At 33.8% G+C, this 21,964-nt stretch overlaps 2 protein-coding genes and 1 non-coding gene across 4 annotated transcripts; 1 reads left to right on the top strand and 2 right to left on the bottom strand.

Annotated features, from left to right (window-relative positions):
* Positions 1 to 1,303: 1,303 nt before the first annotated feature.
* On the bottom strand, positions 1,304 to 15,464 carry LOC149478635 (uncharacterized). Of its 2 annotated transcripts, XM_089708642.1 has the most exons (17): positions 15,021 to 15,464; positions 14,826 to 14,911; positions 14,600 to 14,750; positions 14,347 to 14,437; positions 13,721 to 13,880; positions 13,029 to 13,142; positions 12,452 to 12,558; positions 11,787 to 11,951; positions 6,711 to 6,812; positions 6,030 to 6,171; positions 5,556 to 5,672; positions 4,884 to 5,031; positions 4,368 to 4,499; positions 3,484 to 3,614; positions 2,601 to 2,764; positions 1,894 to 2,060; positions 1,304 to 1,421 (listed from the first exon to the last, which is right to left on the bottom strand). In XM_089708642.1, exons 1-17 carry the CDS (start codon positions 15,430 to 15,432, stop codon positions 1,315 to 1,317), a joined length of 2,496 nt encoding a protein of 831 aa, XP_089564768.1. In that variant the 5' UTR covers positions 15,433 to 15,464; the 3' UTR covers positions 1,304 to 1,314. The 2 variants fall into 2 exon arrangements, with proteins under 2 accessions (XP_089564768.1, XP_089564769.1); XM_089708643.1 differs by lacking the exon at positions 1,894 to 2,060 and having other exon boundaries at positions 1,319 to 1,421.
* On the bottom strand, positions 13,912 to 13,983 carry TRNAE-CUC (transfer RNA glutamic acid (anticodon CUC)). The gene has a single exon. It is a non-coding gene; the product is annotated as a tRNA-Glu (tRNA).
* A 487-nt stretch (positions 15,465 to 15,951) lies between the features above and the next one.
* Tbc1d22 (TBC1 domain family member 22) lies at positions 15,952 to 21,365 on the top strand. The gene is made up of 4 exons (XM_089708505.1): positions 15,952 to 16,619; positions 17,277 to 17,489; positions 19,055 to 19,321; positions 20,545 to 21,365. The coding sequence occupies exons 1-4, from the start codon at positions 16,053 to 16,055 to the stop codon at positions 20,950 to 20,952; spliced, it is 1,455 nt and encodes a 484-aa protein (XP_089564631.1). The 5' UTR covers positions 15,952 to 16,052; the 3' UTR covers positions 20,953 to 21,365.
* The last annotated feature ends 599 nt before the right edge of the window (positions 21,366 to 21,964 follow it).

Genomic DNA, 21,964 nt, shown 5'->3' with positions numbered 1-21,964 from the left:
TATAAATTCGAAATATGAGCATAAAAAGTTTATTTCATGTGGTATATTATTCAGTCATCAATTTATTTAAAAATTACTTTTCTTGAACTGATAATTATATTCAAAGTCCCCCATACCTCGCGCTTACTGACATCTTCAAAGACCTGTATTTTGAAAACTAAGCTTCTAAATGCAAAAATTTTTCGTATACATACCGAGAATATATACAGGTGTAACATACTAAAATATAACCGAAATCTGAAACCTGACCCTGAAATCTGTGTCCGCTTGGCGTGAAATGCCCCATAGGTACAAATCGTGATCTACCTACACCTATCTAACCTACCTATTTCCTATCTAACATACTATAGAGATGTTCAAGAAACGAAGCTTACAAGTTACATACCTATCCCGCTAGATGGCGCTACTGATAATTTACATGTGCACGCACCAAGAAGCTTATATCTAATACACTGGAGATTGCACTATCCACTATGACCAATAACTTGTAACAAGAAAATATGACGTTGAATGACGTCTGTATGTTTTCTTATCCCTTTCACACCTAACTTGGCAAGTGCAATCTCCAGTGTATTAGATATAAGCTTCTTGGCACGCACAGTGTGCATAAAACAGCTGATATAAACAAGTTTTTAGTAATTAAGAATAGATACGTGATAAATCAGATTAAAAAGAAGCTTTTGCATTTGTTAGCCTTTTTGAATTGAAAGCAACATTAATTTATAATTTTACACAAAGAAATACGCTAATTTCACATGTGTTTCTCATCTCGTGAAACAAAATCGATAGGTATGCAAACCACACAATCTTAGATAGGTACCTATATTTGTACGGACGCATAAGGTTCAATTAAAATTGCTTATAAAGAAAATATGGCTTGTTTGTACGATAGCTCCATAGATACAGCTCAATCGGAAGTTATTGTTTTATAAATTACTAGCTTTCCGCCAGCAGCTTCGTCTGCGTAGTCAAGGAAAAACCCGCATAGTTCCCGTTCCCGTCGGATTTCCGAGATAAAACTTATCCTTTGCTTTCCTCAAGTCTCTATCTCTCTACCAAATGTGGAATAAATCCGTGCAGAGCTTTTTGAGTTTAGCCTGGACATGCATACAGACAAAAATTCTAAAAACTATATTTTTGGCTTCGGTATCTATTGCAGATCATGCCCCAAGCACAGATTAGATACCTACTAGCCCCAAGTAGTCTTTCAAATAAATATTCAATGTATGTACAGGACTTTCCTATGATTTTATTATATGTCTAGAGATCATGGAACATAAAGGTAAAATAAAACACGAGTTTCTAATAAAGCATTTATTTATATTTTGTAGGCTGTGAGCGATTTCTCGCAGACGGCAAACTGCGCGGTTTCTGTCCATGTTTTTCGCGCCAATCCGCTTCCAATTTTGCATACACGCCACCTATAACATTATTTATATTTTTTAATGTTCAATATGTACTCTTCATTTAGGTTTAGAGGTTGGACTTTATATTAAATTATAAATGATAATAGTTATATACATGATCGTGTACAATCATTTTTATGACTTTTTAACAAGATTTTAAACTTAAAACTATAACGTCTTTGATTCATAAATGCTTGTAAATTTAGTTACGTAGTTGAATAACATCGTGTACTCTGTACAGCCCCATAAAATTTAATTAACAATGATGCAACTTCAATTTCATTTCCTCAATGAAGGAAATAGATATATTCAACAAAAGTTATGTGACAAAAATATCGATTATCAAGTATCAACATCGTATTTTGTGGACTGAAGCTTTTAATTTTATAACAAAATTTCAAAAAGTTCCTCATATCACATATATGTAATTAAAACGAAAAAAAAATTCAACAAAATAGTGCTGCAACAAAACTATCGACATCGATACCCGCATGCGGCTTCGGTTTGACCGGATAGTGGTGTCTCTTAGCGAGTGTAGCGCGCATATGAGCGGCCGCTCGTTCTTCATACCGCCGCTGGCCGTCTTGGTTACTGCGGGCGGAGAGTGTGGGGGCCCATATACGACCGCCGCCTGTTGTACCCCAGCGGCGAGATCTTGTGGAATTTTAAATACATATTACTTATTATCCTGGATCCTACTAAAATATTATAAAAGTAAAAGTTTAAAAGATTTTACAGCTGCACACGTTTGTGAACTTTAGTTAAGGAGAGCGGGTCCTCCTGGTTTTTGTAAACTTACTAGGAGGGCCCATCAATTTTCTCTTATTGAAAAATTGTGTGTATGAAATAAATATACTTTTCATTTTCATTTTCATATATATAAGAATGTATGAGTGTACGTTCGAATGTACACACAATGAGTATCCTTTTGTATTATTAATTATATTTTGAAATTGTAAGTATGTGCTAAAAAATAAGGACTCGTGTCTCGTACTATGTTACATAAGAGTTGACAAAGCTTAATTTACATTATTGGTGATGTAACAAATGTCGTATTATAAGGAATTATGTACATATTATTATTCTTATAAGAAATCTTGATCAACTTCAAAAAAATTGTCGGTTTTATACCAATTCTCTAAGTTTTACACAAAACATTTATCTTTAATATTCTTATATCAAAAATAAACTCACTTATTCCTATTACACGGTGGTGGAGGCATGCGTGTACGAACGCGTGGTCTTCGTGGAGGAGTATCTTCATCGCTCCTTCCACTGTCAGAGCTCTGTTCACTCTCATCAGAGTCTGTCGCTTCGTCAGCCACTTCTAGCGCATCTCCAGTACCACTGGTGCCTTGCTTCGGAAAAAACATGTTTATTAAAAACTGTTCTAATTTTTTTGGTTAAATGGAGGAAGTATTTAAACATTTTTATCTAGACTATAAGGAGGCAGTATTGAAATAAGTGAAAATTCAATTTAAAAGAAAGTTGTATCACTAAATCATAACTAAGTCAGTTCTTAATAATGGAAAAAACATTTTTATCCATGTGATAGAAATAGGGAAATCGCATGAATCTTATGTATTACTTATACTTGGAATTTCTATCGCGAGAAAAGATTTAAATAAATTTCTACAAATCGTTACAATAAAGTTATTAAACAAAAATCAATATAATAGACACTCACAACTATGCAAGACGTACACAGGATTAGGAGGCTCGTCACAAAGGCCTTTTTAAATCAAAAGAACAACACATTTCTCAATATTGTAATACAGTTTTATTAGAAATTTTATTTAAGCCAAAATACACAAGTTACAAGCAATATTTTAACATTTATTAGCAGAAAATATAAACAAATTACAAAAAGCTATTACACAACAACACATCTCTACAACAAAATCTAGCTATTCACAATTATTAAAAAATAAATTCGTAAGTACTCCATTTTAATACTTCATTATCATACGTACGAAAATATTTTTCAATAATCCAAAACCCAAACTCAAACTGCTTGAAATCAACAAATTTACACACAAACAAGTAACAACGACTCACCATGCACTATATAGCTTACCTTATTCCTCGGACTTAAAAGTTTCGATTTAATTTCCGTCCGTTCTGGAGAAGCGTTGGAACAAGTGCCGGATATAGAGGGCGCTGGCGGTTGTATCGTGGCCAATACTGGTGAACCGGGGCGTACATTCGCTGTGATGTTCCAAAAGTCATAGATACGATTCCTTGATAGACTATTGACTAATAACATAGCTTTAACGTTAAACTTCCCTTTTAAGAAAATTTACGTCATAACTGCCATTTAAACACTGGTGAAATACCTACACTATAAGAAATACACAAGCATAAAAAATATTTTTATCGATAACTTGCACGTACTTCACTAAAATAGGTACTTACAATAGTCTCTCCATAGTCGTAAATTTTTGAAAGCCAATTAGGGGATAATTTTGATGACATCACAAATTCGAATAATTAAAATATATACATCAATTTAGTTTAAGCGCAATTTTATCTACTTTTGCCAATGTGGAGAGCGTATTTACAGCATTTTTATATTGGCTATTAAGTATTTTAAATACCTACATTTTTTTTACAATAAAATATAATGACGTACAAGTTAATAATAATCTTATGAACTATAATTGCATCATTAAATACAAACACCAGTTATCACTTTAAAACAAAAATTAACTTAAAATATGTCAAAGTATAGTGTTGTACCCAGTGTACCTTATCTTATCGATATAATGCATTTTTTTTTCTAAGTGTAAGTACACCTAGTTATGCAATTTCACTGACCTAAATAAGTATTTGCTGCTGCTTCTAATATTTAATCGTTGTAGAAAGAAAATTTTAACAGAATGTTATAAGAAATTAGCGAAACGACTGATACATTGTACGTCATTATATTTCAAACTTAACATAATAGTAAAACATTCTCACGGATAAACTTATTATTGCTCGTATACAGTTTCCCCAGTAGTCCGAGCGGTTGCCGCGGCGGGACCAACTGTATCCCCTCCCACCAGAACACTTCCTTGCATTGGAGACGACCGGCTGCTTCTTCGCCCGGTTCTGGTAAGTAAATATCGATAAAATATATGTCGATATTTTTAATCGACTACAACATAACAAGGTTGTTCGATATTGATAGTTGGTAATGACGTTATTTTAAACACGTTTTTGGTATGTGGATTATATGTATTAACTGTAGTATAATCAAAATATTTAAGAAAATTTTTGAATTGTTGTATTAACCTCTCGTTTCGAGCATTTATATGGGTCATGGAAGAGCTAAATTGTTCAGCTCTAATATGTATATGTAATCTGCAACAGCTTCTGTATGTATTTCCATGACTCAGAAACAAAACTCTTAAAAACACGTAGATACAAGTCGATGACCCATTTAATAATAAACAGTTTCTACTTTCTACCCTTCATTTGCATTTCAAAACTCACCCCTCGTCACCAATCTGGTCAGTCGCTCAGGGAACATTAACTGCGGCGGACGCATTGCTATAATGTCTCTAAATTTGTTGTATATCTCCATCACTGCCGCGTCTGTTGCTAAATTCTCGTCGGGCACGTGCTCTCGGAATTGACAACCCTAAATTGATTTAAAGAAGTTTTTTATTAGTTTGGTAAAACTTTAAAACATAATATCAGTTAGTCATTAATAGGCTTCTTTCTTTTATCACAAAAAGCTTATTGATATGAGAAACTTTTAAAGAATTGAAATAATTCGATCACAAAGCGGGATTTGAACTCGCGTCTTTCGCCTTTTCGAATCCCGATATCAAACCTTTCCAGCTCATTTTAATAGAAACAGGCTTAATATGCAGCTTTTATATGAGTGTAAACCCATTAAATTTGACAGCCATTTGTATGATATTTTATACTAGGTCGGGAGCTGGTCAAATATTATTTCGATATCTCTGAATCTAAGGGCCGATTTTTCAATCCCTGGTTAAAACTGATCCGTCCAATAAAGTATTAAAATGTCACCTGTAAACTGTCAATTGCGGGCAATAAGAATACGTTTTGAAATGGTAGTTTTATACGTTATTCGCCGAATAAGTTTTAACAAAGGCTTGAAAAATTAGCCCTAAATCACACGTAAACCATGTATACCGTGTTCCGTGTAACAGTCTCGAAGCGATACGCCCGTTCCCCGCAGCACGGGTATCTGCCGGCCGCCAGCGCGCCCAGCGCGTGTGCGCTCTGCGAGTGGTGGGAGCACCACTCCATCTGTACCACCAGTGTTTATTTATTTACTAGCTGTGCCCCGTTGCTTTGCTCCTGTTGGTCTTAGCGTGATGATATACATATAGCCTTCCTCGATGAATGGACTATCTAACACCGAAGAGTTTGTTTGTTTGAACGCGCTAATCTCAGGTTCGATTTGAAAATTCTTTCTAGTTAGATAGCCTATTTATCGAGGAAGGCTATAAGCTATATAACATCAGGCTAAGACCAACAGGACCGGAGCAATGCGGGTGAAACCGCGTGGAACAGCTAGTTACAAAAAATGACTTCAACATTAATAAAACATACTTTTTATAAAAATGTAAAATATCTAACTTACAGCTTTAAATAAACGTTTACCTGATAAGCTGGAAAGTAGCTATCGCACAGTTGACATCTCAGGAAGTGACAATCAGCCCAGAGCCGCCAGTACACGCGGCGCCACGAACGGAGCTCGCCGAACAACCAGGTTATATACTCGTTTAGACTCCATGATGGATCTCTGTAACATTTCTAGTCATATTTTCTAGTATTTTATGGTAATCTTAATATATATAAGTCTCGTGTCACAATGTTTGTCCTCAATGGACTCCTAAACTACTTAACCGATTATAATAAAATTCGCACACCATGTGCAGTTCGATCCAACTTGAGATATAGGATAGTTTAAACATGTAGGTACCACGGGCAAAGCCGGGGCGGACCGCTAGTTATCTAATATAGGGTTTTATATCGATCTACAAAAATATTCGAGATAGTTATTTTACGAACCGAGAAGAAATATACCTAAGCACTGTTTGAGTAATTGTATGTAAGTTTGTTTATTTCTTTCATAATTTATTGTAGTCTAGCTAATAAAATTTATATTTTTTTGCAGTGACTCAAATATTGAATCAACACAATTGAAGATTCATCTACAAAACTAACAACTAAATGCTATATCGTGGTGCATTTAGATTACTTAACCCCTTCCATTTTATATCTGTGTCTATTCCTATAGGTAATTGAGAGCAATTTTTGATTAAAAACCAAGAAATATACTTAGAATGTGACGAAACAACATTTCCTCGTCGGTCAATCCTCATGGAGGCAGGCTGGCACGGCACTTGCTCTGCTATGTGCCTTCCTAGGAGCTTGTTACACCTTGCGTCAAATAAAAATTTCACTTTAGGAGTTAATTTATCTATACATATAATAAAATCGTAGGAAAGTCAAAACTGTACATTGAATATTTTTTTAAAAGAATACATAATCCATGATCTATAATCGATATAGAAGCCAAAAACATAGTTTTTAGATTTTTTGTCTGTTTGTCTGTTTGTCTGTTTGTCTGTATGTTTGTCCAGGCTAATCTCGAAAAGTACTGCATAGATTGACTTCAAATTTTGCATGAATATTACTAACAGGTCGGGTGAGGCTTTTTTAAACATATTATCATGCTATCACCTCCGGGGGAGGAGCTGTGAACCTTTTTTTTTCTTACGTATTCCGTGTATTACGACAGCGTACAATCTAAAGATTCATGTTTAAATGTTGGTTTCGGGTAAGCCATGCTATTATCTAGCTTTACACAATAAAAACGATGTCATTTACGTAATTTGGGCAGAGAATCAGTTTAATGAATTTATTAGTATACAAATTTGAAACAGCGCCATCTATGAGATTTCGTAAAAATCAAATCAATTTACATGTTAACACTACTGAATACAATGTTAAAAATTAATAATTTAAATATAATTATGTTATTTATTTATTCTTCCCTTCCCTATAAGGTGCGCTTATAATTCGTGTGAATATACTACATTTTTAAAAGTGAGGGTAGATGTTTATTATTTTAAGTCAAACTAGACACCATTAAAATTAATCTAATATTGATTGTGTTCATTGGTTACATTTTTAAAAATCTTCGTGTTTTAAAAATTGGATAACGAGGCGGGACTCGAACCAGCATTCTTTAGTGGTCGAATTTTTTCTATTCTTTATAAATTTATTGTTTATGAATTTATATTTATAAACAATAATACAAAAAGGTTAGTTCGTTGATAATTATTATTCCTTCATCATTTACATGTTGTAAGTAAAAATATACTTTGACTGTTAATACTTTTGTTCAGTATTTACCTGTATGATTATTGCTTGGTAATTAATATATTTTCATGTCGTATACCTAATTATAAACATAAGTTTGATGTGAAACTAGCTGGATTTATTTTTACACACTTACAGTCTTATATTTTGTGTTAATGTTAAAATAGTATTAATAGTGTAAATCATAATATTTTTTCACAATTAAAAATATTTCGTTTTTTTTGATGATGTTGGCATCGAATTAAACCGCGCTGTCGTTTCGTTCACAAAAAGTGAAGTTATGAGGACCGAATATGTAGCCGCTTCAACTTACGGAAACGAGAGTAACCTGCGTTGTCTGTTAGTTATTGTATAGTCGCATTTAACGTTACATGGAAATTGGAATCTAATTATATGTATACTTATATACTTATATTAAATCTGTAGAGGTCAATTCTGTACATGAAATATATTTCCTAAATAACTATCACGAGGTGATTAGGGATCGACACTGACGCCAAAAATTTTTGTCCGTCTGTCTGTCTGTATAACCGTTATAGAAACAAAAACTACTCGACGGATTTAAACGAAACTTTGTACAATTATTTTTCATATTCGTGAGCAGAGCAGTAACTCTGTTCTCCATATTATATAAAAAATATCTCCCGACATCATAAATATCTATCTTTTATGGTTGAGCTTAGGAGTTCAAAGCTTTCTGATTATATTTGTCTACTAGCTGTGCCCGCGACTTCGTCCGCGTGGAATAGTGACTATGGGACCTATGACCATGGGCTCAGGGTGGGGCAACAATAATTGTTTTTATTTTCATGCTTCCACTCCCACGTTCACTCCCAGGCCCACGCCAACGCCCACGCCCACTCCCCTTCACAATTGGTACCTACCAGATCAAAGCCAGGGTAAGCGCCCCACCCAGCCCCACCGTGGCTACGCCCATGCTGAATTACTACTTAACATACAATTATTGAGTAAATACGTACTACCATAAAATGTAATTAAAAGAATTGTTACTTATTAAAATTTCTTACTAAACTGAGCTAAAAAACTTACGTACCAACTTATTAAAGAAAATCAAGAAATGAAATGCCTAACCTATACCAAATAGTTACTACATAATATTGTAATTAAAAATTATGATTAGTATACAATATGGAAAATCAAAAAAGAAATGCCTAACTAATTCTACGTCAAATTTCTTTTAAATTATGTCATATTATTTTTTAGGAACCAGGGGGGGAGAGTAGCAAATTCTATTTCCTTCCTTTCTTAAATGGATGTTTTTAATAATGTATGGTGTAGCCACTGATCAGCTTAATCGATACTCAATTTTTATCAAATCCAGGAACAAATCCAAATTAGATGTTTCCTGTCTCACGCACGTAACTAAAGGCTGAAGAGAGAGAGAGGGAGCACGTAACTAAACCGTTTAGACGAAGAAAAGTGTATAGAAAAAGGAATAAATAATTTCATAAACTTCCCGACGATCTTTAAAAATAAATTATTATATCATTTTCATTCCCACTTTTACCCCTATGTAGGTATAATAAGTGGATGAACCGATTTTGATACAATTTATCTAAGAACCAGCGTCGGAAAATATGCTGCCTAACAAAAAAAAAGCCGCATCTAATTCGGTTTACCCGTTAGCCAGCTACGGTGCCATAGACAGACACACACACACACACACAGAAATACATAGCAGTCAAACACATAACACCCATCTTTTTGCGTCGGGGCTTAAAAATATAATACGACATAATTTAAAGGACATTTTATGTGGAAAATTTACCTATTAGAAGTAACCATAATGTTAATTTGACCCCGCCCCCCCTACTACCTCAGCTTACCCCCAAACCCTTGGGGAATTTTGATATGATCACCTGGACATGTAAAGGAATAACTGTAGCGTACATATAACAGATAAATTACGTTTTATCGTACACTGTACAGTGTACAATAGAATGCCTTAGCAAATGTTCGCCGTGATTACTTATAAATTGTCATAACTTTTTTATTTATGAACCGATTGATATGAAATAAACACTAAATGTTAAATGAAAATTACCACAATACATTAGTGAAAACCGCATCTAAATCGGATAAGCCGTTTCTGAGATTAGCGTGCACAAACATACAGACAAACAGACAAAAAAAATTTTAACTACAGGTTTGGGTTCAAGATCGATTTAATAATAACACCTGCTAATTTTTTTCTACATATTTTCATTGTACAGACATCGCTTTTCCACAATTTTATTATATGTATTGATGATGATGATGATTGATGATTATAACACTCTCAGTCCGTTTTAACTTAATTTTTATTCACTCGCATCAGTGCCACCTAAAAAATCTTTATATCGAAATTCGAGCAAAGCTAAGAAAATGAGAAATAAGAGTTCTCAAGGATCGTTAGAGGTAAGAGGCTTACTATTGACCGAAAACAACATGTGTTATGCCGAGAACCTGAAACCGCTTCACAACGAGAATTGCCTGTGAGACCGAAACCTTCACTGAGAGGGTATAACGTCTCACAGCTGATCGCAAATGGCATATTTTATCTCGATAATCTGAAACTTTTACTCAATATGAAGACCGTTTGACAAATAATAGGGTGCACCATAATATTATTCGATCTCTTGAAGATGAACATGAGCATAAGCAATGACTAGAGTAGGGACGCGAATATTACCATTATTTGAGACAAGATTATTTGAGACAAGTACGATTAATAAGTTTGTTTAATGAAAGATTAAGAATTGAAACTATTTGGTCTCTTGAAACGGACGAATAGCGAGAGGCCCGTCTTACTGTAGACAGATTTCGACAGTCTTAATGACGAGGTAAACATAGAAGATCAATCTACGAGTCTACGAGTTTTACGAGAAATATAAAAGTGGGTTTGCTTATAAGGAACCTCACAATTGATTACAGATCATCTTCTGTATAGGCGATATTAACGTAGTATGTTCTTTTTGTAATGCTTTAAAGAAGAGTAAGGAGTCGGCTTTCGTTTGAAGATATACCAGAACCTTTGAAATCACTACTTTTAGAGGAACATGTGCAATCTAAACAGTTCTTAGACAATATTCGCTCTTATAGTAGTGCGTTTTAAATGATCCTTTGGTGCTCAACAATTATCAGAGGATCCTTTCATGCTTACTTTTAAGATACAAGGTCAAGTTTATCATTTGATAGGATCCCTTTTGCCTGAAGGCCAACCTAAGTTTCTTCAAATATATTTTGTATTCGACTACAACGAATAGTCGAATACAAGAAATCAATATTTCTCGAATTTAAAATATTACAATTTTTCCTACAGTAGGGCGACGAATGTATTTTCGCATAGTAACGGAGGGGAACTCACGGGGGGTCGAGTGACGTGGGCCACGTACCACAAACATGCTTAGTTTGTTGTACCGAGCGCGAAAGAAAGTCATCGTGTTTTTAGTAAAATTACTATGTAAACTATAACGTAATTTAATACTGAGGTACATATTATATAATGATGCGCTCAAACTGTTAATCTACATTTAATTTAGATTATTATTTGAATTACTAAGTAATGTAGAATTTAAATCAAATTCACTCATGTTTTCCTCAGATTTTCGATGTCCTCCGATTTTAAGATTTTCCTATCAGAGTATTCAATTTTAATGTAGTTAATTTTTATAAGAGACAATTAAGAACATTCAAAAATAAAGCGTCACGTATTTTTTTTAAACGACGAATGACGAAAAACGACGTAATCGCGGACGAAGTCGCGGGCAACAGCTAGTATTAAATAAGTAGCTTCATATTTGTTAAAATGATATATGTATAAGCCAAGTTATGTGCACAAATTATTTTTACGTTGGTGGCATTTCGAGATAAATTAAGATATTAAATAAACATAATATGTATAATTTAGGTTGCCTGGAAGAGGTTTTTAACAATAAGGTCATCGTTTGCGTATATCCTACGACCTACACCTTTCTGGTGTTCGTAATTTTTTTTTTGCACAAATGAAATATCAAGCTGAATTCATACTTGCTACACTTAAAAAGCGTCGCCAACGAAGCGTAGTGCCCGCGAAGCGTCTCCGGCACCGGTTCAGCGAGGGACAGTATCATCTTGCAGTACAGCCGGGATTGAACCTTGTCCTTGCGGTCGCGGATGCTCTCTAGTTCCGCGTTTGTGTACATTGCTGCTAATCTATAAAAAATAAAACAAAAACGAGTGTAAAATGTAAACTATAACTAATTCTAAACATACTCTCGACGACTAATTTTAAACATATTAAGAAACGTCGTACTCTACAATACTGTAATGTAAATATATGTACTAATAATAAGAAATCTAATATTAAACTTGACTTGGCAATTGGCATTAAATTATTAAAAAAATATCGATAAAAGACACCCCGATGTAAGACATCACTATTGCTTTAAGCGTACGGCGTACCTACCTGCGTTATACGGTCGTAATCGGGTAATTTAAAAATTAACTAAATATCTATTAATTTTATTAAAATTAGTAACTATGTATTTAAATATTTTCTTTTAAACATTCGTAAGCATGCACCGGCGACACAATATTTCCATTCGGAACCTCGTAGGTAAAAATTACGTATAATATGAGCTAATTTGACTCAATTAAACAATGCCTACATTTTTCTGTAATATATTATTATTACTACTATTATATTTAATTACCTAGTAAGCAAAGCGTCACTGAGGCATGCCAAGTTAGTTGTTGTTTTCACGATATCGTTCATGTGTGCGTGACAGTAGATGAGACAGTCGTGTAGGAGTGGTTCCATCTGAAAATATTACATTCTTGTTCATTCCATTTCAAAATAAATAGCTTTTAAAATAATAATAATAATATATTATTTGACTTTTTATGTAATTTTTCACGCCAAATAACTTGAAATAAAGCAAATTTTCTAGTTCTCTCTTATCTTATTGCACGCCTCATAAGCGAAGCGTTGAGGTGGGTACTACTGTCACTTCGCGCAAAACATCTGATTTTTCAAACTTAAAATGTCTTTATGTATCATACATTGCACTTGTAAGATAATACATACACACACATATTAAGAAAAAACACTATTTTTAACGTTCATGATTTATTTAATAATATGTTCCTTTAATTATAGTTATTTTTTCATTCTTATCCTGTTTGAGTAAAACAAATTAAAAACATACATCTTCCACGTATAATAAAATACCAACCAAAACGCCACAGAGTAGCTAACATTACAGTACACCAAGTATAAATAAAACGCACCTGCAAAAAAGACGCGGACACCAGTATGGGAACAACGTTGTGCGGGTCGAGCAGCGGCCAATCAGCGACGAGGATGGAATCCCGCTTCACCCAGCGCATCAGCCAATCGAATATCTGTATTTGTTTTTTTTTTATATTAATTGGATAATACTCTTGGTATGTGTGTAAAAGAAATAATCTCGATACATAAAAAAGAATCCCTATTTCCTTCAGACTTCAGTTATGGCATCACGCGTGAATAGCTAGATCGATTTCAATACTTGTTTTTTTATTAGTTATGGACGTTATGGTCATGAGAATTGCGACATATTATGTTTTTCGGGTCAGCTAGTATTTAAAATATATTTTATGTTACATAAACACAGATATACCTTTAAACTAAATTAATATTATAAAGCTCGTCTCAGAACCATATAGTTTCTCATCGAATTATCAAGTACAAATGTTTGTTTGTTGATTACTTAGGTTCAATAAAATCTTTCTAACTTCAGAATACATAAACCTATTCAAAAGTCCCATCAAAATTGGTTCAGCGCATTAATTATAATGGTTCTTTCTTAGATGCCCAAATACGAGAGAGATTATAGAAATCAGTTATTTTGACATCAGAAACAAGAATCAACAAATGAACGAAGCCGCATGTAGCAACTAGCTAGGTTCTCTCATAATATTTTTTATAAAATAAAATAAACCTGTATATCACAATGCACAGATATATCCATATCTTCCAAACGCTGCCCCGCGGTGACGTCAGCAAAATATCCCATTTTAGATACCAAAAGTTTCTGCGGACACCTAAAGTCCTTTTTCAATCCTTTCACTTCGTCACAAACATGAATTTCAACATCGCCACTGAAAAAAAAAATTATTAACAAAAAGGGATTTCCGATACCGGGAATCGAACCCGAGCCTCCTGGGTGAGAGCCAGGTATCCTAGCCACTAGACCATATCGGATGTTACAAGTAGTTCGAAATAATAATATTAATTTGTAAAACATTCATTGTAGCATTGAAATGAATAATAAGAAAAAATAAACATTACAAACATGGCAAAAAAATCTTTTTTATGCTACCAAATTTCGATAATAACGGTGATAAAATATTGCTAATTTAGAGAGATAATCTATCTGACTTTAAATATAAAAAAAAATATGTCAACATTCACCATTGCACATTATATTAATTATAGTACGACTATTCCAGTTTATTTAGAAATAGCCTTTTTGAATAAAGATAAAAAGAATAAAACGCATTTTTAAAATGTCGAAGATGGAATCGACTCTTGTAAATTGATTGTAGCGCCATCTATTATACTTACTCTTGTTTCTGATTTGCTCGTTCATGCGCTGCGATAACAGAAGATTTCCTTCGCCCTAAACGATCGCGGGATTCTTTTTCACTTACAAATCCTGGAAATATTATTATATATTTCAGTTTATAAGAATATTATTTAATAATTAGTAATTACCATAGAATAAAAAAATGTTTTTGTGCTATACTTTTTTTTTAATTTAGTGTAGTTTAGTTTGTGCTATACTTTTTTTTTAATTTAGTAGTTAATAGTGACGCACCTTCAAAGCTTGCCGGTTTTTTTACTTCCGTCGTTGATATATTTGAAGATGTCTTCTTTATGATTGGAGCATATACGCTCGTTGTTTTTAATGGTTTCCTGTAGCCCACTAAATATGGTAGGATGGAATCTAAAATTCCTTCGTTTATGACCTGAAATTTAATTAGTATTAGCGCCATCTATAAACTGCATGCAAAATTAATGTCTCTAATTTAAATAGAACTCACGTCGTTTAATTTACAATTCAAGTTCGCTTCCGTCCAAACACCTAACATTTCAACTCTTGGTTCAGGACAGCGTCTTCGATTCTTACCTAAAAGCAACAATTTGAGCGTAAATTAATAGAAAAATTATAAAATCCTGTTGAAATTTTATTCAAATTAAACGATCGTTGTCTATGGTCGTTTTTAAAATCTACCTACCTTCAATTTCACTGCAACTATACCGTTTTTCAACTCTATCAATCACATTAATCTTTCTCTCAATTTGTGTGTCGCTTTTGCTAACAATCGGTTTTTGCATGCTAAATGCAGTCTGATACAAAAGATCCCTCTCTTGCTGTTCAATAACATGATTCAGCACAGTCAATTTCGAAAGTTCTTCCCAATTTATTTTCGATCCTTCATCCTCATCACCTTCCAAATGTTCATAAACTTGATATGCTGTTTTCATAAAATCGAAAAAATCCTTTACCGTTATAACTTCAGCATTAATTGCTTTTACTACTGAATTTCGTCTTGGAGACGTTTCTGATCTAGTAGGACTTCGTCTTTTTCCATCTCCTTTATCCATAAACATTGATGATGGGTCATTATCTGGATTAGGACTTGCCATTTCACATTTATAAATCCCTTCTCGGTTTTCTAAACCATCTAAAATATCTGATTTATCGATCAAACGAGTTTCATAGAAACTGAATTACTTTGTAAAATCTAAAATATCTGATTTATTGATCAAACGAGTTTCATAGAAACTGAATTACTTTGTAAATGTTATAACCAATTGATTTTATTTCAGGAACATATTAATTCAGGTAAAATATGTAATTTATTTTAATTTTAACAATTCCACAATATTAACAAAATAAAATAACATGTAAACAATAATATTGAAAGCCTGTTGAAAACCGGTATTATGTCAAAAAACTTTTTCATAAAAATGTTGTAAGTACAGTGCATTGTGCAGTGCATCATGCATGCATTAGCACTTCAATCTTAAAATAAGTATTTTTTATTGGAATGTCCTACTTAAATTAATTAAAATTAATAGTGTTTGTAAGATTATTTATGAACTTTTTATGAACCATGTTTCCTGTCTCTGTGTTGCCTGCAAACGATAGTGCACCGTTCAAGTGATATGTCATATTGTCATTTGTCATTATTGTCATACAAAAGTTTTCGTGTTATTTTGTTGTCCTGGAAAGTTAATTAGAATGTCTCTTGCTGTATTTTATTATGGAAAGTTACCAAGCCGAATATGACAAGAACGGATTGTTGCCTGATACGTTTTGGAAGACTCCACAGCGAGCAGTGCCAGGCAGGCCCTTCCAGAAGATTGAAAATAACGAGGTTATGTCGGGGTCATCATATCAACAGTTCCAGGCGTCAGTGAACGATGCCTGGGATCTGGGCGATGACGACATTATCTCCGGCATCGCGGAGACTAAGATATCAAAAGCCATATCGCAGACTGTAGCTTTAAATGTAATTAATTCGCACCGTAATAGTACTAAAAACGTAAACAAGAATGACGTCAAAATTGTCAGTGAGAGTGTTAAACCGCAGGAAGAAGCGGTTGCGGTGAAGAAAAATGAGATAAAAAGACCAAGCGTGGGAACTGGTGGTAGTTCTGGGCCTCTACGTCACTACCCTGGGCGGCCGCGGCCCGTGCGGCCATCTGCCTTGATACCTCGCGAAGAAAGTAGCGAATCTAAATTAGAACGATTCCAACAGCTCCTAGATAGTTCAGTTTTAGATCTAGATGAGTTGAAACAACTAAGCTGGTCTGGAATACCAATTAAGGTCAGTTATTTATGGTTAATTTATTCATTGATTATTATGCCAATGACTCATGAAGTTTTTATATTTAATTAAGGTTTTAAACCTCATATAGTATGTACTTAGTGCTGATTACAGAGATTCTGTGTCATTATTGAATTAAAGAGTTCAATAATGAAATGGAATAATATATTAAAGTATTATCTAATTAAAGTATGAAAGAAAAAAAAGCATCTACCCATATAGACAAAAACAGGAATAAGAGAAACATCAAACATGATATCATTTGAAACTCAAGAGCTGTATGGTGTTGAGAAACATGCAATAAGAATCTATCCTATTTAGGCTTGTAAATAAGATCAAACTATAATTCCAATTTCTCTGAATACCAACCAAATTGTTTACCTAAGAACCAAACATACTTCTTCAAACTCATGGTACATATGTACTTTCACTCCAGGGCCCATCGAAAATTTCCACACTGTATAATAGAAAATCGTGTTACACTATTAATAATGCAAGAACTGCTGAATGGAAAATAATGATTTTTGATTCATCAGATGTATTCGTCAAATGATAAAAATTATTTATTTATCTTAAACCAATTCCTACGGTCCTACCAGGCAAGTGTGATCGGCACTTTACAAATTTATTTATTTAAAGTAAACCTATCGCTTCCAGGCTAGAGCGGTAGCATGGCGGCTGCTAGCTGGCTATTTACCAGCGAACACGGAACGGCGTACAGAAACACTGGACCGTAAACGTGCGGACTACAAGCACTTGGTGCGGCAATACTATGATTCTGAGCGGGAGGAGGATACGTATCGGCAGATACATATTGATATACCGAGGATGAGTCCGTTGGTTGCGCTGTTTCAGCAGATTACAGTACAAGTGAGTTATCTGTTATATTATGTTGTAGTTTTCATGGTTATGGGAATGATGATGTTCTGCGGCAATAGTATTTAATATGTTCTTTCATGTATGAAATTTTGAGTTGTGTGAAGTATTATAACATTGTATCAACAGATAAATTAAAAAGCTGCATGCTGCTAGTTTTTAAAAAAAAACTGAAGCATTCATCCCAAGGCTATATAATCCTGCCTAATATAAGAAACTCAGGTTATTCTAAACAAAAAGAGGAAATGTGATACTATTCGTAAGATAAACATCGTAAAGGAATTCGATACAAGGTCATTATTGCATTCTCAAACTGTTGCAGCAAATGGTTTTTTTTTAAACTAGCAGCATAGTAATTCTACTTCTATATAAGATTTGTTGTTGTATGCATAGTATCTGTATCTTGTTTCTGTGTATATAAGTTATCTGAACAGAGTATTTCAAATCAGTTCATCAGTTTTGTTATGACGCAAATAGTAATTTTATATAAAGTAATAATACTGCAATTTAGAGATGTAATACTACATGATTACTTATTATTTATAAAATATAATATACTACATAGCTTACCGCCCGCGGCTTCGCCCGCTTTGTCTAAAACCTAATAAATTATATACCTTATAATATGTATATACCTTCCTCTTGAATCACTCTTTCTATTAAAAAACCCCATCAAAATCCGTTGCATAGTTTTAAAGATTTAAGCATACATCGGGACATAGGGACAGAGAAAGCGACTTTGTTTTATACTATGTAGTGAAGTATAATAAGAAGAAGAAGCTGAAATACAAAACTTTCTCTCTTCATTAGAATAAGTATGAATTACTAATATATCCTGTAGAAAACAAAGAGACAAACATTGTTGATAATCTTATATATAAAATTCTCGTGTCACAATGTTAGTCTGCATACTCCTCCGAAACGGGTGGACCGATTCTCATGAAATTTTCTGTGCATATCAGGTAAGTCTGAGAATCGGCCAACATCTATTTTTCATATGTACCACGGGCGAAGCCGGGGCGGGCCGCTAGTACATTATATTATAGTCACGTTAGTTCGCGATAAACATATCAATGTCACAAAGTCAATGAATGAATGTAAACCAGTTTGAGAATGCAATAATGACCTTGTCTCGTATTCCTTTACGTTTATCTTACAAATAGTATCACATTTCTCTTGTTTAGAATAACCTGAGATGGTTATATTAGACAGGATTATATAGCCTTGGGATGAATGCTTCAGTTTTATCTTGTCCTGCTATAGAGAAATGACATAAAATACATACAATATGTCAAAAGTAATTTGTCTAGTTTCTTTCCTTAAGTAATATGTTATTGATTCAACCATAAGTCTTCTTCCAATGTTCTTTTGGATCGTCAATTATTTTTCATAATTAGTTACCATCAATAGTTTGTGACGAAGCCGAAATTCGAGTATGAAACACTGTCTTTATAAAAATCAGTTCTTTTTTTGTACAAGGATAGTTAATTGTTCATATAACCATAATTTCCAACCTTTTGCTACACATTCTAACAATTTACGACAAAAAACAATTTCAGGTGATGTTCGAGCGAATCCTATACATCTGGGCAATCCGTCACCCGGCATCGGGTTACGTGCAAGGCATAAACGACCTCGTGACTCCCTTCTTCATGGTGTTCTTACAAGAGGCAGCACCAAATAAGGAGCTAGATAATTTCCCTTTAGATTCGCTTACGGAAGAACAGCGGGATATCATAGAGGCTGATTCGTTTTGGTGCCTTTCGAAGTTCTTGGATAGTATCCAGGATAATTATATATTCGCGCAGCTCGGTATACAGTATAAGGTGAGACTTAAATTAAAGATGACATGTGGAAAAAGGACTTTATACATGTACACATTTTAATAACTCAGGCCCCGGAATCACAGACACATAGAAAATCTATTGTGTCGTGGACCGATCGGGCCGTTCGGGGCTCAATGGGTTAAATAATATTTTCATTTTACATGTAAACAGATGTTTATTTCTCATCAACCAATTTCAATTATGAAAATATAATAATATGTAGTCATTTATAAAGCATTTGAATGCCATAAAGCCAAATAAAATAATAAATTCAATTATAATTTTGTGCTAATTAAAACACTGCAATGGTATACTTTTTATATAAATTATAAAACACTAGCTGAGCAGTGCAGTTTCACCCGGGGACGAATCCGCAGCATAAGCGAATATTAGCTTATGTTTTATTCTGATCTAAAAACTACATCACTGCCAACTACCATGAAAATCGTTTCAGTGGTTTTCGCGTGAAAGAGGAACAAACATACATTGATCTTCACAAACTTACATATTTATCATATTACTTACAAAAGATAGATTCTTCATTCAATATTTAATTCTAATTTTCTTATCAAGCACTTAAGTAGCTTACAGTATTATATTATCACATTATAATGAACATTATGTTGTGATTCGATAAGGTTTATTGTCACTACTTCTATGAAGTAGTCTTATTGACCAAATGATAAGGAATTCGAAAAGAAATTAATGTTTAAGAATATAATTATTATGTAAGAGATCGAAAATAGGGTAACTTGTCAGTTATTATTGTGATTATCAATTTTTATTTTTAAAGTGAAACTTTTTTAGGCGCGTTGAGAGTAAAATGGCAATACCGTCACGCTATTTAATAAGGCAAACAATTTTGGTATCTTTGAATCTTGCCAATTAAGTTTCACTTCTGATACGTGTGCTCGTCACACACATGCTTTTTTTAAAATAAACTCTGATTTATATAATTTAATTATCAGAATATGTAAATTTCAAATTGAGGGAAATCTGCAAGTTCAAATATATTTTATTTTTAGCAAATATATTATTTTTGCTGTTGAGAAAATATTCATTATAACCTGTCTCCAGATACCTAAGAATTTGCATCTAAATCATTTAAATGTCTTATCTATAGACTTATAGACTATCAACTGAAAAGTTTTTAAAATCTTATTCATAAAATATGTACTGTTGCAGTAATCTGTTCAAACTTAACATGTTCTAATTTTTTGCAGGTGAATCAACTAAAAGAACTAATCCGTCGCATCGATCTGCCCCTCCACGAGCACCTCCAGACCCACGGCGTTGACTACCTGCAATTCTCATTTCGCTGGATGAACAACCTCCTAACTAGAGAAATACCGCTCCCTTGCACTATAAGGCTATGGGACACGTATCTTGCCGAATCTGACGGCTTTGCAACTTTCCAACTATACGTTTGCGCGGCATTCCTCCTACATTGGCGCGAAAGACTCATGCAAGAAAGGGACTTTCAAGGTCTCATGATACTTCTACAGAACGTGCCCACTCAAAATTGGACCGATTCTAACATAAGCATGCTCGTCGCCGAAGCTTACAGGTTAAAGTTCGCGTTCGCGGATGCTCCGAACCATTTGCACAACGCGGGAAAATCTGACAGATGACGGGAGTGACGCGTGTCTATGGTCAACCTATTGCGCCACTTTTACACTTTCGATACAACGCCATTCGTCTATGCTAAAGCTTTATATGTTAGGAAAAGTGTAAATTTGGTAAACGAAATTTTAAATTTGCAACGGCACGGCGACACGACTGCGTGAGGGACCGAACGAAATTGCGTACAGCAGGGTAATTTGACCTTGAATGGTAAGCTTTAAGTTTTTTTCTCGGTGGTTGTTTATGGCCTAAAAATGTTTTCGCAAGGGCGTTCGCTCATGTATAAAGACCTTTTATTTTTATTTTTTTTTGTCTATCACTTATGTATTTTATGAGTATGTTATTTTAGTTAGATTTTATTTTAGCACTGTATGTTTATGAAGTGTTTTATTGACGCCTTAATAAAATATTAAAGAAATGATTACTGCATTTTCATTAACCTCTTATGCTGACTGTACAATGAAAAAAATGTGTGCGTGTACTAGTGTACACACGTAAGAAGTGAAACTTCTTTATGACCTTATTTTTCAAAAAATAATTTACTATATGCAACTTTACAGAAATACGTCGAATCACGCGTGGTACCTAGGGATAAGAAAAAGATGGCCCGTAACGGAAAAATGTCACGCGTAACGAAAAAATGTTACACAAAATTTTTTTCCAACCCGGATAAAGAAGTTTCACTTCAATAAAGCAATACACAAAGGAAAGGCTTGATTAGTGATAAGTGGTTACCTATAAAAAGTATGGAGATAAAGCTGTCTTACACAAATCTACTCTTGTATTTAGCCGACATCTTGAACATCTTGGTTTTACACACCTTATTGATGATATGTACTAATATACAAGTGATAACTGCGTTAAAAACAACCGACTTCAAACTTGCACTTGCAACATTTACAAATACAGACAAAAATGCTCATAAAATAAAAACTACTAGGCCTATCCGAATAAAATTTTTATGGGACCAATTCGACACCATCCCGCATCGAACAAAAAAAGAATCACGTAAATCGGTTC

This window comes from Colias philodice, chromosome 21 (assembly GCF_061535455.1).
Source record: "Colias philodice isolate Cphi_HAF_F1 chromosome 21, ilColPhil1 Martin Lab GWU primary, whole genome shotgun sequence".
Classification (NCBI taxonomy): Eukaryota; Metazoa; Arthropoda; class Insecta; order Lepidoptera; family Pieridae; genus Colias; species Colias philodice.
This window is presented reverse-complemented; position numbering and strand designations above follow the sequence as displayed.

Coding starts and splice junctions, on each gene's coding strand:
- LOC149478635 (XM_089708642.1), bottom strand. CDS start 15,432: ATGGCAAGTCCTAATCCAGATAATGACCCATCATCAATGTTTATGGAT. Junction 11,952..12,451: donor AGTGACGCTTTGCTTACTAG/GTAATTAAATAT, acceptor TATTTTTTATAG/ATTAGCAGCAATGTACACAA. Junction 2,061..2,600: donor CCACCGTGTAATAGGAATAA/GTGAGTTTATTT, acceptor AAATTCCACAAG/ATCTCGCCGCTGGGGTACAA.
- Tbc1d22 (XM_089708505.1), top strand. CDS start 16,053: ATGGAAAGTTACCAAGCCGAATATGACAAGAACGGATTGTTGCCTGAT. Junction 16,620..17,276: donor GGTCTGGAATACCAATTAAG/GTCAGTTATTTA, acceptor TATCGCTTCCAG/GCTAGAGCGGTAGCATGGCG. Junction 17,490..19,054: donor TTCAGCAGATTACAGTACAA/GTGAGTTATCTG, acceptor AAACAATTTCAG/GTGATGTTCGAGCGAATCCT.